General features: G+C 54.1%; 2 protein-coding genes across 6 annotated transcripts in view; one reads left to right on the top strand and one right to left on the bottom strand.

Moving 5' to 3' along the window:
* PPP2R1B (protein phosphatase 2 scaffold subunit Abeta) overlaps window positions 1–10,280 on the top strand; it is a 35,839-nt gene extending 25,559 nt beyond the window's left edge. Inside the window, 3 exon segments of the mRNA XM_082684291.1 lie at window positions 6,814–6,894; window positions 7,556–7,585; window positions 7,587–10,280. Of these exon segments, the coding sequence (XP_082540417.1) occupies window positions 6,814–6,894; window positions 7,556–7,585; window positions 7,587–7,622 (147 nt within the window). The 3' untranslated portion in view covers window positions 7,623–10,280.
* Window positions 7,702–12,562, bottom strand: part of SIK2 (salt inducible kinase 2) — a 127,528-nt gene continuing 122,667 nt past the window's right edge. The window contains exons 13-15 of one of the 5 annotated variants that reach the window (XM_082684288.1): window positions 12,417–12,524; window positions 11,630–11,721; window positions 7,702–11,032 (exon numbers count right to left, since the gene is read on the bottom strand). In XM_082684288.1, coding sequence (XP_082540414.1) covers window positions 11,002–11,032; window positions 11,630–11,721; window positions 12,417–12,524 — 231 coding nt within the window. In that variant the 3' untranslated portion in view covers window positions 7,702–11,001. Of the gene's footprint in view, window positions 11,314–11,629; window positions 11,722–12,416; window positions 12,525–12,562 lie in introns of all 5 variants that reach the window. The other 4 variants (XM_082684286.1, XM_082684289.1, XM_082684287.1 and 1 more) reach the window with 4 other exon arrangements.

Here is a 12,562-nt window from a genome sequence, read left to right as displayed (position 1 = left end):
GCCAAACCATTTCTGTCACTTTGACCGTGTAAGGGTCTGAAGCCTGAGAAGGTGTGCAGAAAGTTTTGAACTTGAAAGTACTCGTTCGTTAATCAAGGCTGGTGCTGGCCACAGCCCTAGGGCCATTAAAGGGTGGTCGGTGGCTTACAGTTGACTCCCGAACACCACAGGGGTGAGGGGCATTGGCCGCCCTCCTGCCCTGACACAGTTGAACATCCACATAGAACTTCTGACTCCCCAAAACTGAACTACTGGTGGCTTGTTGATCAGAGGCTTTACCAACATGAACAGGCGAACGTCTGTTATCGTCTTTTATCTGGTGTGTGTATCATGTGCTGTGTTCCTACAGTAGAGTCAGCTAGAGAGAAGAACACATTAAGAAAGTCATAAGAGGTACAGTACTGTACGGGAAAAGGCTGCTTTATAATGGCTCTGTGCAGTTCAGACCCGTGTTGTATCCGCTCCATCTAGAGAAGCAGCGCCGAGGCCCTCAGCTGCCGTGTGGGGATGTCCAGCTGCATTTCGTTGACTTGGCAGACACTGGCATTCTCGTATCTACTCGAGTAGGTCTGCTTGGTGAAGCTTCGAACACTGAAAAGCTTGCCTGCTAAAGCTCCATGCCTTTCCCTTCATTTCATGTGAACTGGGGCCATGAGAACTTGTTCCTGTTGTCCAGGCCCCAAACTGTGGTCCTTCATTTGAGAATGCCCTCCTTTCTGGCGGGACTGCAGTCTCTCAGCCTCAGGCCTGAGCCGCCAGCCTGTCAGGTCTGGGCTGTCACCGTCTGTCCCAGCAGGCGCTGCGCCGTGGGGAGGGCTGGGTGACAGGCTGAGCTGTCAGCCCTTTGTGTTTCACAGCGTGGCCTTGGGGGAAGACACCTCCACCGAAGGAGCAGGAATTAAGAGTTACGTATTTTTAGGCCTAACCACAGCCTTGCTTGGGAGGAAAGGTGTGAGGTGTTTTCCTGCAAATTCAGGGTCAACTAGCCAAGTCGCTAAGTGTGTCATCCGCCTCTGGCCTGAGCGTGGGACAGCTGAGGCGACCTGTCCCTGGCAGACTTGCTCGGCTCTGCAGGCAGCCCTGGGATGGCTGTAAGGAGTCTTAATGGCCAATCCTCAAGCCCTGGGCTTGCTAACCGAGTGCAGACACTTGTCACTCGGTGGCATCTCCCTCAGTGTTCGCTACCCTGGTGGGAGGTGTTGGTACCCAGGTGGTTGTGAACCCCCCTCCCTAGTCCTCTTCTGTCTGCTTGGCGGTCTCCCGTAGTGCTAGGCCTCTGAGGCTGCAGATCCTTTAACCCAGAGCAATCCCTTGCCCTGTGACTCGGGAGCCTTCCCTGCCTTTGTGTCACGGAAGGAAAATGCCCCAAGGGTGAGATGGAAGGGAATTGAGTGTTGCCAGGCAGAGCCCTGCGTGTCAGGGGCAGCAGCCAAGTGAGTGATCCAGGAAGTCATCCAGTGCAAACCAGAAATCATTCTTAACCCCTCACTCGCTGTTGGTGGTTCGAACTTGCCCTTCTGCCTGAAGGGCTGACAACAGGCTGGAACTGTCCTTGCCCCCCCCCAGCCCCCCCCCCAATCAGTCTTGGGGCCCCACGGGAGCCACTGGACATCCTGGGGCTTGGGCTGCCACTCGGTCCAGGAGAGAACAGCCCTGAGGTGAGGGCTTGTTCTTCTGTTGAAGGGCACTTGCCTGGGCCCCAGGAGCCTGCTAAGCAGTCTTCTCAGAGTCCCATGCGCCACCTCCTCCGCCGCGCTCCAGAGACCTGCCAGGGAGCAGTGTGGCTGCCCCCGTGCTCCCTGCCGACCCCTGGTCACCTCAGCCACCCGCACCCGGTGGCAAGGCTGCCCTCCTGGACGGTCTGCAGTTTCCCTCTGATGACGAGCTGCCGACAGGCCTCTGTCAGGCGAGGGTTAACAGAGGATTTGTTTATTGAATCACAAAGTAGCTGTCACATGATTTTAATCAAAACACCATTTCCCTGACAACAGTGATGTCAGTCTTGTTATTGCAGGAAGGAGCAGCTGTGAGGGACATTCAGTCTCCACGCGAGCCCAGGTTTGGAGACTAAAATCAAGTGAAGCCTCCGTAAATAATGGTCATAGGCGCCGCCATCCCGAATCTTCCTTGCTCCTCGTCCCCCATCCGGCCGTCCCTCCTGCACGGACACTGGCCTGCGCAGAGTCTCCTCTCCTGTGCTCATTGCTGCTTCCATCCTGGTTTCTTTTTCTGGTTTTTTTTTCAGTTTTCCTTATTTTCCCTGAACTCTGGGTCACTCAGGCCCCTTAGGCTCTCCGGCCTCTGCTTCAGGCGTCTGTCCTCTGGGCTCCCAGGCAGCACTTGGTGCTGATGGGGGGGGTTCCACCAGCCCCCTCCCGGGCTCACAGCTCCAGAGTCTCAGCTCTGGGGGGCCAGCGTCCTGGGTGAGGAACCTTATCTCATCCTTGCCCCCCCCAACCCCTTTCCTGCCACTGAGAGTAAGTTGGGGGCCTCAGGGGCTATTTAAGGAGCTTGGCTCTGGCTACCTGGAGGGAAGAGGCCCGGAAAGGCTGCAGGAGCCCCAAGTGCTGTCTGAGGACGGCCAGCAGGGACTGGAGCCCAGGGAGGCCAGTTGGAGCCATGCCGTCAGGCTCCGGCCTCCTCTTGGCACCATCTCCATTGTGGGGCTTTGGGAACCGAGAAAGATTCCCAGGCCTTCCAACCCTTTATGCAGAAGCTTGACCTGAAAGTTGGAGGTTGGTGACAGAAGCCCCCTTCTGGGTGGGATGTGGCTTCTCGTGGATGCTCTTGTTGGCTATACCTGTGGCTGGTGCTGCCCAGAACTCACGACTGAGGATGGAGGAATCCAGGGCAAAGTTCTGGATTCTTGACCTGGAGCAGGTGCTCAGGATCGGGCGGCCAGCCATGACCCTGTGCAGAGACTTCATGGGTGTCCCACGGCCACGGTCTGAGCTGTGATGAGGTGGTCGGGAGTTAAGTGAAAGCAAGGCAGACAGAGCTGAGATGGTGTGACTGTCGAGGGGAACTGGGCGGGACTCTCCTTGGGGCTTTCTGCTTGGAGGGCAGGGCTAGATCAGGCTGCCCTTGCACCTCACAGTGAGCCTGGGAGTGAAGTCTGCCGGGATGTGTTCCCAAGTTAGTGCTGGGGACCATGAGCTTTTGCCGGGATGTGCTCGGGTTAGTGGCAGGGCTGGCAGTGGGGCCAGGGCCAGGACAGTCAGAGGTGCTTTGCTGCCCCCCATGCTGTCCCTGGTGGGGAATGGGCAGGCCCTACTCTGCATGGAGGGCCTTTCAGGCTGGTTGGCTGCTCCAGAGGGCAGGCTGGGCAAGTTGAGCCCCGTTCTCCTGGCCAGGCCCTTGTGTTGCTGGGGCCTCCTGCAGCTGCCTGCTTGCCCTTTGGCCCTCTGCTGGCTCTGGTGTCCTGCTCCACATTCGGGTTTCTCTGGTGACTAGAGGGCAGCTCTTGGGTCTCCCACTGCAGAATCACTGGAGCCCGTGAGCTCAGGGTCCTCTGCGTGGCAAGCTTCTGGGAGAGGCCTCAGGGGCTCGTCTCCATTCAGCTGTGCCCCTTTCCCAGTTATGTGGGTGGCCGTGGCATGGTAACGGACTGACTTCTGAGGGTCACCATTCTCAGTCTGGCCCACTCTCTGCATCTTGGGCCCCCTATTCCTTTCTCATCTGTGGGGAACAAGGAGAAACTGAGTCAAACTCGCAAAGCCTCCTTGATGGGGAGGGTGAGTGGATTCTCCCTTCAAGAAGGAGCAGGTGGTCAGGAGCAGAGACTTGGGGCGCAGGGCATACTGTGCGTGGATAGGATCTACATCAGCAGCAACGGAGGCAGGCTGTTGACTTGGCTGTGGACAGTGTGTTCCTCTGGCTGTGTGGGCAAGTCCTGGGCCCTGCTTGGCCCGGTAGATGCCTGGGGTCTGGGGCTGAGCTCTCCCTGGCCCCCTGGGCCAAGTCTGGCTCACAAAGGCCACAGAAGGGAAGGATGTGCTGGGGAATGTAGGTCAGGGGCCCAGCTGGCTAGCTTTGGACAGGCTCTGCTGGCAGGTCTGGTATTTTAGCCTGTATCCTGGGGTGGTTTTTGGCAACACAAAAATGATGGAGAAATTTGGTGGGAAAGGGAAAAATTTGTAAAACATCATTACTGAAATTGATCGTTTTCCTTGAGAGGCAGTTGAAACTCAGTTAAGTTCTTGGGTCACCCAAGAAGGTACCAGTCTTTTGTGGGCAGGATGGAGCGCCTGTGTGTGTGGTGCTGGGCAGTGTAAGTCAGTGCAGAGGGCTCTGCTCTCCTCCTGCCCTTGACCGCCCCCTGCACCCCTGCACCAGCAGATGATCCCTGTCTAGGAGCGGTCTCAGTTCTGTAGCGTGGGCTCAACTGGAATGGTTTGATTGAAACCAGATCTCAGTTGAACTTGCTGCCAGAAAGTAGGATTTAATATTGCCCTTTCACTCAGGGTCTGACGCTAGGGTAAGTCTGAACGTCTGTGAGTGGCCTTGAATGCCTCATGGATTCTCCGGCACCCGAGGGCACTGAGCAGGTGCCCAGCCCTGGGAGGGGGCCGCAGGGTGTATGTGCTGGGGGAGGGCTGAGCCTTCCACGGGCCCTCGGGCTGTGCCGTTATGAGTAAGAAGCAGTGTCTTGCTGGCCCCAGTTCCACCCCTTGCTTTGCAGCTGGCTTGGACCTGGGGAGCCCGAGGCGCCTGCCTCCCCTCTTCCCGAAACAGAGGCCTTCACCGGGCGGACAAGGGATTCGGGAATCCAGGGGCAGCAGGCAGCGTCTTGTGCATGTGCAAGCTGTGGCTGGCTGGGCCTCCATCAGCGTCGTGCAGGGCTAACATGTATTCGGGCGATCTTAGAGCAAGGTATTATTTACTCTGCTGACGTCAATGAGAACATATTATCCACTGGCTTTTTGTAGCCTGAAATGAGCACCAGAGCTCAGGGAACATAGCCACCTTCCATACTTTAAAAATTCCACTCGCAGCCGGATGAGGTAAAGGCCCTGTCTCCTCTAGCTGACATTCATATCACCCAGGCTCTTAGAAAACAAGTTGTTTTTATTTTAATTGAATTTTAGGTTGAAAACATAAAAACAGTACATTTTTCTTGCATAACATTACCCCATGTAAATTACCACTTGGTAACAAAGATCATTTATTAAACTGCATTTTAGGTAATTTTCTAACATTGAGGGACAGGGTCCATTTTAATTTTTTTTTTTTTTTTACATTGGAGCTATTATGATTTGCACTCAAAATACCAAAAGCTATTGAACTCACCATTCTTAGTAATTAAAAAAAAAAAAAAAAACACACACGGAAAAAAAGAACTACAATCAGATTTTTGTCAAAAGTAACTTTCACAAACCAAACCTCCAGCAAAGACCACCCCCTCCTCCTTTCAGAAATAAGCAAATAATCTTGCCCTTTCTACAAAGTGCAAATATCTCGATCACTTTTATTTCTTAAATTGCAGTCCCCAAGAGAAGCAAAACTTCTGCTTTTCCCTCCAGAGATTTTGGTGGAGACGGGGATCTTTCACCATCAGTAGTGGGAAGGCATGGCCACTTGGATTTCCTTGACTGAGCAGATCTCGAACCAGATAGGCCCCACACAGCCAGCGGCGGGTCTGAGTTCGCTCCACTTGCTCGCAAAACAGAATTCCAGTCTGGGGTCCCATTTCTCCATGATGTTCTTTTGTGCTTCTATTTCTCCTGTGCCCCTCTACCCCCCACTTTGCCTCTAAGACAGAGTATTCAAAGTATGTTCATTGTTTTCTCTCTGAAAGTGTCTAATTTCACTCGTATTTGATGGAACAAATGGAGAGAGATGTTCTGCCGCTCCTGCAGACCAGGCTCCTTCCTTGATTCTTCTTTGAGGGCCTCCTTTCATGGCTCGGTCTGCGGGCCTGCCGTGCTGAGCCAAAGCCCTGTCGTTTGGCCCCTCTGCCGTCAGGAAGGGTGTGCCCTTCCCGCACGGACTCCTCTAGGAAATCGCTGTGTTGTGTGACTGGGAGAAGTCAGCCCTCTCTGATGTGAGCTGCCGCTGTGGTCAGCCGGACCCACAGGCAAGGCGGGCCGTGGGCTCCGTGTCTCTTGAGCCTGTTCTTGTGTGGCCACCTGGGGGGCACCTGCCCCAAAGCCAGGCAGCTGCCAAGGGGAGAATATGGTTGCGGGGACAGTCACATCTACCCAGTGCTTAACTGAGATGAGGGCTTTTAGATAGCTGTTGGCTCGTGGCGAGTCCGATGCTACCGTGGAGGGGAAAGAGCAGCCCGGGAGAAGCCAGGAGCCCCCGAGCCGGCCCCAGCTCCGCCCGCTCCCCTAGCCTCCGCTGTAAGAAGTGAGGACTGGAAACGTCGGCTCATTTCACAGAATCATCGTGCGGCTTAGATTCCGTGTGAAATGTTCGGTGGTGGACGTACAAATACGAGCCATTGCTCCTTGCAGACCGGCAGGCTGGCGGGGGCCGGGAGCGGTCGGCCACACCCCCCGCCCCCCAGTCTGCAGGAGGAAGTGCCCTGTGCTGCCACAGCTGGCCCAGAGAGGGGGCTCTGTGGTTAGTGACCCCCCCAGGACCCCCAGGCAGGCAGGACCCTACAACTGAACTTGTCAGAGGGGACACATACATTTAAGACTTTGTCCAGTTTTGACACAGAGGCAGACAGTGCTGCTCTTGTCTTCCACACACCACTCTGAAAAGTTCTGTTAAAATTTCCAGAAGCAGCACAGCGATCAAAGACCCCTGCCTATGCAGTGACTCCAACTTACTACCTGTTCTCCAGTTTGTCCCTTTGATGTCTAGGCACACAGAGAGCGAGCGGCTCGGGTGGTTTCCGAGGAGACAGTAGAGGCAGCCCGGTTCAGGGGTACAGACGCGGCCAAGGTAAGCTCCCCACGCGGGGAGACCACCCCTGCCCCCGGGAACAGAGCGGTCAGAGTACCCTCTGTCTCATCGCTAGAGGAGGAATGTGGAAAAGAGGCCTGAGGGATGAATTTCCTTTAAACCAAAAAGGGTGCGTAGGTTTGACCGTTGACAGCCTTCCCGAAGGTCACCCAGAGCCGCCAGTTCCCTCAGGGAACCCGCACGGGCCGCACTCCTGAGCCACTGGAGCACCCCCCCCCCCTGCCCACCCCGGCACTTCCTAGCAGAGCATCCCCACCCCTGCCAACTCCAAGCGCTCCCCGACTGGGTGCTAATGACAGTGGGCGGGAGAAGGGGTGGGGGGCAGACACCCTGCACAGGAGGGCCTCAGGAAATGCGTGCCTGGCAGGTCTTTATTTCTGAGGAAGAGAGGGAGTCGACTTTCTCCTTCCTGGGAGCAAAGTTTGACATGGAAGGGAAGGGTTTTGTCCCTATCAGAACTTTCCTTCAGCGCCATGTCCTCATCCTCCACCCAGGGGCCCCAGATGTGTGTCTCTGACTGGATAGTGGAAAGGGGCGGCTGTTGAAAGCCTTCTGCCCCAGGGTCAGCATAGCTCCCCAGGGACTTGGAAAGCGCCCGCCTGCACTTCTGTCGTGGTAACGTGCTCTACTTGCCTTACAGGGACCAGCACATCAGTTTCATGTAAATACTAGAGACACACTTGCCCAACTGGAAATTGCAGAACTAGTGCATTTTTCCCAAAGCAGAGACTAATACCCCTGGATTAAAAAAAGAACATAAAAAATAAAGTACCACACATATTGCACTTTTTGCCGAATGAAATTTTTACCTCACGTTCATCTCACCAAAGTCTCTTCAGAGGAGCCTGGTTTACAAGATAATAAAGCTAATGATTACTCTACAGTAGTGTACACACTGCTTACGTGAAACAAACTGGAAAGAAAGTCATTATTTCAAAGTAGCCTCTCGTAAAAAGAGCAGTATACGAAGCCGCCTTAGTGTTGTTTTAGTGTGGAAGCTGCTCGGAAGTGTCCAGAGGTCCCCGGTCAGGGGACAGAGCCCTGGAGGTGACCCCACAGGGCTGGGAGCCCACGTGACTGGCCGTCACCAGTCTCCTCTCACCAGCTTGCCTTTCAGTAAAGACGGTTCGTTACGGAATTTCCTGATTTCTGCTTGAAATGAGCAAAGCAAATAGCTTACACCCCCGGGTCTGACGTGCTGCTGGTCTGTCTGGTGTCTCCCACGCTGGCCCCTGCCGGGACCTTCCCGCGGCAGCTCTAGGCCCTCCGACCGCCACCGGCCTCTCCGCTGTGCCCTGGGCTCGTCTCGCCACTCGGCCGCCGCTCCAAGGCTTATGGCCTTTTGGAGGTGGGGGGGGGGGGGCGGTGCGACGGGCAGGTCTCGGTGTCGGCCTGTGAGTACCATTCCTGCCGCCCCAGGTTCAGACTAGAAGGCATTTTAATTTCATAAACATGACAGTGCTTCTGTAGTAGATTTTGGAAAACTATCCTTTAGTTAAATCAAGCCCTATTTCATAACGGGCTTATTTTGCGAAGACTGAAAACAGATTAGAGATCTTAATGAAAGGATGGCTTAAATGATGTTTAAGCATGAGGAGGAATAAACAGTCCACAGAAGGAACAGAATTCTTTCCTACTGGATCTTCGTGAGCCGTTAAATCACAAGACGACCGCCCTCCAGGGCACCCTCTTGCTAAGGCCTGAATGCTCCCCCAGCAGAGCACTTCTGTGGCGCGTCCTGGCACCCACCAGAGCCGGGACCGAGGACTGCTCCCCTCACCCCCGCTGGGAGCGGCTGGGCCGGGGCACGCTTCTCACCTGCCTGGACACCCACTACATCGAGGAAAGGCAACTTAAAGGTGTTTCTGGATGCAGCATGGTAGTGTCTCTCTTCTTTGTGCTTTGTGATGCTTTGTGCTTAGCGCATTCATCTCCTGCTAGGACAAGCCGTTCTACAGGACAGAAACGACAGTCTTTGTCAATAACACTGGGTTTGTAACACTGGGATATTGCTGTCCGAGTGACAGGTTGTTACTTCTAGGTCTATAGTTAACTAGCTGGCGCGTTACTTACTTTTACTTACTCTGGTGAGAGAACTGTAAGAGTTAAGGTTAGGTTTTCACTAGTCATAGCACGTGTTTTGACAGCTGATCCGCTAGATGGTTAACACATTTGTGGTTTTAAATATTGCTGTAATACTTGAACGTTTTGTTACAAGTCAAAACTTCTAAGGAAATTAAGAATGCGATTCCCACATGGTGGAAAACAAACTCTGAAGTGACTTTGGATTTAGCATTGACATAAATGGAAAACTGTTGGTTTCTACAGAAAAGAAAGAATTAAAGCATGATCTGGGGGGAAAAAAGGCACAGCACTACCACTTCACATGGGAGATCAAAGTTCATGTTTCTTGTCCTTGAAATTCCTACCCTATGAAACTGTCCAAACATACAAAGCTCAACAAACTACTAGCAACACAGAAGGTAAAGTCAGAGTAGTTACTACATTTTAAAAGAGACGCCAGGTCCTCTGGAGATCAACCGTCCCAGACCAGCAGTTTACACCAAAGACTCAGCCGGAAGAGCCCGTCTTCCCTTGGCCCAGGGCTGCTGCTCCCGAGGGCTCCTTGTGGTCCGCCCCTGCCTCCGCTGTGCTGGGTCTCGTGGTTCTTCAGGTGACCGCGTTGGAGCCCTGAGTCCACTTTGCACCCCAGGGAACCTTCGAAAGAGGACTGTCACTGCTCCCAAGTGGAGACGACCGCCCGTCCCAGGGGTCAGTGCCATCTGTGACTTCGGGCCCCAGAAATGAAGCTCACGTTCTACTTCTTTGCAGTGGTCTCGGGGACATCCGGAAGCAGCGGCTTCAGACTGCCGACTCGATGACAAAGCACAGCTTTTCCTTTACTTCCTGTGCATCAAAGCCCATTACGTATTCTCGACTTGTGTAACAGAATGTGTGTTGCTCGGCTTCAGTGAAAAATCTGGTGTCATGATGTTCTGTTTTGGTTTTGCCCCTATCTAATGGCACAGTTTTTCCTGCTTCCACCAAGGTTTCCCTCGATAACGAGTTGGTGGTGTTCTACAGAAAACCTAGGTCTGGATGTCTTCTCCTAAAAGCCTCTGTCAGTGCTTCCTGTGAGAGTGGGCTCTGCCTGCTGGAAGGGCACGACTTCGGCTACCGCTCCGCTCCGCACTGGCCCCAGAGGACTGTGGTGGGACAGAGCCAGGAGAAAGAGACATGTGGCCCGGCCAGGCCCTCTGATTCCAGGTGGGCAACTTACTTTTTCTCCATTTGTGAGAAGGCAGGAAAATAAGCTTTAAATGGAAAAGGCTGGAATAAAAATAGAAACACACATTCTTCCTTCACTGGACCCGCCTCACTTCCTGTCCTGAGGTTAGTTTACCAGGACGTAGCCACTGTGCTGTGGGTCCACAGCCTCCAGCATTTCACAATCGAAGAGTCCAGGGAACTCTGAGAGGGCTAGAGGGTCGTAGCTGGAGGGGGCCTCCTGCAGTCCCGAGTCCCGGGGACAGTCCTGTGCAGCCAGGCTGCTCTGCGGCGCCCCCTCCATGGGGTACTGGCAGGGAGCAGCGGGGTAGTCTGGCTCCGGGGAGGCAGCCCCCGGCAGCTCGCAAGTCTGATAGGAGAACTGTAAGGGGGCCGGGGTGGCTCTGGCCTGCGGCGGGGGCGGCGGTGGCGGCGGCGGCGGCGGTGGCGGGGGTGGCTGCAGGTGCACGGCCAGCGGAGGAGCCCGGGGCCGGGGTGCCGAGGGCAGGGGGGGCAGCTGCAGCTCCTGGAACTGGCTGACAAAGGGGCTGTACTGCATTTGCTCAGAAGCGGGCTCCAGCACGGGGCTCAGGGGCTGGGGCAGGCTGAAAGGCGGGGGCTGCGGGGACGGCGTGGACGTGTCCTGGTGGGGCAGGGGCAGCTGCTGACCGGGCGGCGGGTATGGGCTCTCTGCTATCTGCATCTGATTAAAGTAGGCCTGTAGCTGAGACTGTTTCTGGAGAAAGAGTCGCTTCTGTTGGAGTCTAAAGTGGCAACAGCAAAAGAAAGAATTTCAAATCTTCCTCAGTGATGGCAATTTTATATAAATCCAGGATCAGTCCTCCCACTTCTTTTCCGCAGCAGAAAAAACAAAAAACAACAAAAGAAACGGGGGTAGGAAGCAGCTGTGTCTGGTTTCATATAGCAGACATTTTGGTCCCCCAATTCGGGTGGAACCCTTGGTGCTACAGTGAACACTAATTCATTTTCTCTGAGACCAAGTTTTTCTCCCTGTGAAGCGAGAGGCTGATTTCCTAGCTGGAGTGTTTTAAAGCAGGGGAACGCCTGGCCTCTGGGGGTGGCTGTAGGTTGACAGAACAGGGTACTTGTACACTGGCCAGGCTGCTTCTCCTAGAGAGGCATGAGGACATGAATTACTGCAAGAGACGACAGAGGCCCTCCCTGCCGCAGAGCCCACTTACGCTGCCGCAGGATGTGGATTCTGAAAGCTAGGTCTTTTCGTACCCCAAAGGAGAACACTAGAAGGGAAAGGAAACAAACGCAGGCCTGCCATCTCCTGCCAGGCCCATCTCCGTGAACAATGGACTGTCTGCATCAGTGATCAGGTCTTGAAACCTGTGTCTCAGTGGAGGTAGAAGCGCCGGCGAAAGGGGGGGGATTGTCTGGCTTCGTGAAATCCTCAACAAAGAAAGGGACCCTCTCTCACCTGTGTTCCTGCAGCTGCTGCTCGAGGCTCCGCGGTGGCTCTTTACAGTACAGCGGACAGGTGTTCTGTGCTTTTGACAGAAGGCTGGGCTTCTGGGAGAGCAGAAAAAGAAGATGAGCGTGACAATATGAAGTCATCTAGGATGAAGTCACTGGACAGTCCTGTTTGCCTGGAAGACAAGGCCAACTGTGTCCTCCCGAATCTGTGCAGGGTGAGGGCGTGGACACTCGCTCCCGAGGCCCAGCAGCACTGGGGCTGTGGGCCTGTGCTGCCCCAGCTTGGACCGGCGTCCGTTTTTCCACTTCTCAGAGTCCTCTAGAACTACAAGGCTAGAACTACAAGGCTCAGCGCGATGAAGCACAATGAGAAGAGTGGAGTTAAATCTTGACAGCAAAGGCCACAGCATCCACTGAATGATGTGTACCATTTTTAAAGGTTTTCAGGCATTAATGTAAGAGCGGATAGTAAAATTTTGTTGGATTGAGATTCCATTTTATTATTCATTAACAAGCATAACTTTAAAAGCAAAGAAACCAGGTTTCTCTTTCCTACCGGTGGCTTTCTCCCTTCCTGGGGCCGGAGGACAAATCCTTTTCTGCTACCCATATAAGCATAAGGCTAAGTCTGAACATGTTTCTAGAAACTTCAGGTCCTGAGTCAAAGCTACCTGCTTACTGGGAAAAAAGTAGCTATCCTAAAAAATTAAGCAAGCAAAACCTGTTTCTGTTGTGCAAAATAGCGGACTGTGGCCAAGCACTGTGAGCGTTAACAAGGGGGAGGGTCCTACCTGGAGTCTGTGGAGATACTGCGCCTCCAGGCTCTGGCGAGGGGAAAGCTGTGGATGCACACTGCCGGGCACGGCAGAGACTGTCTTCTGCTGCTGAGAAACTTCCTCCTGAGGAGCAAGGGGGATGAAAACATTTTTCAATTCTC

The sequence above is a fragment of the Mustela nivalis genome (assembly GCF_964662115.1).
Source record: "Mustela nivalis genome assembly, chromosome: 9".
NCBI classification, from domain to species: Eukaryota; Metazoa; Chordata; class Mammalia; order Carnivora; family Mustelidae; genus Mustela; species Mustela nivalis.
This window is presented reverse-complemented; position numbering and strand designations above follow the sequence as displayed.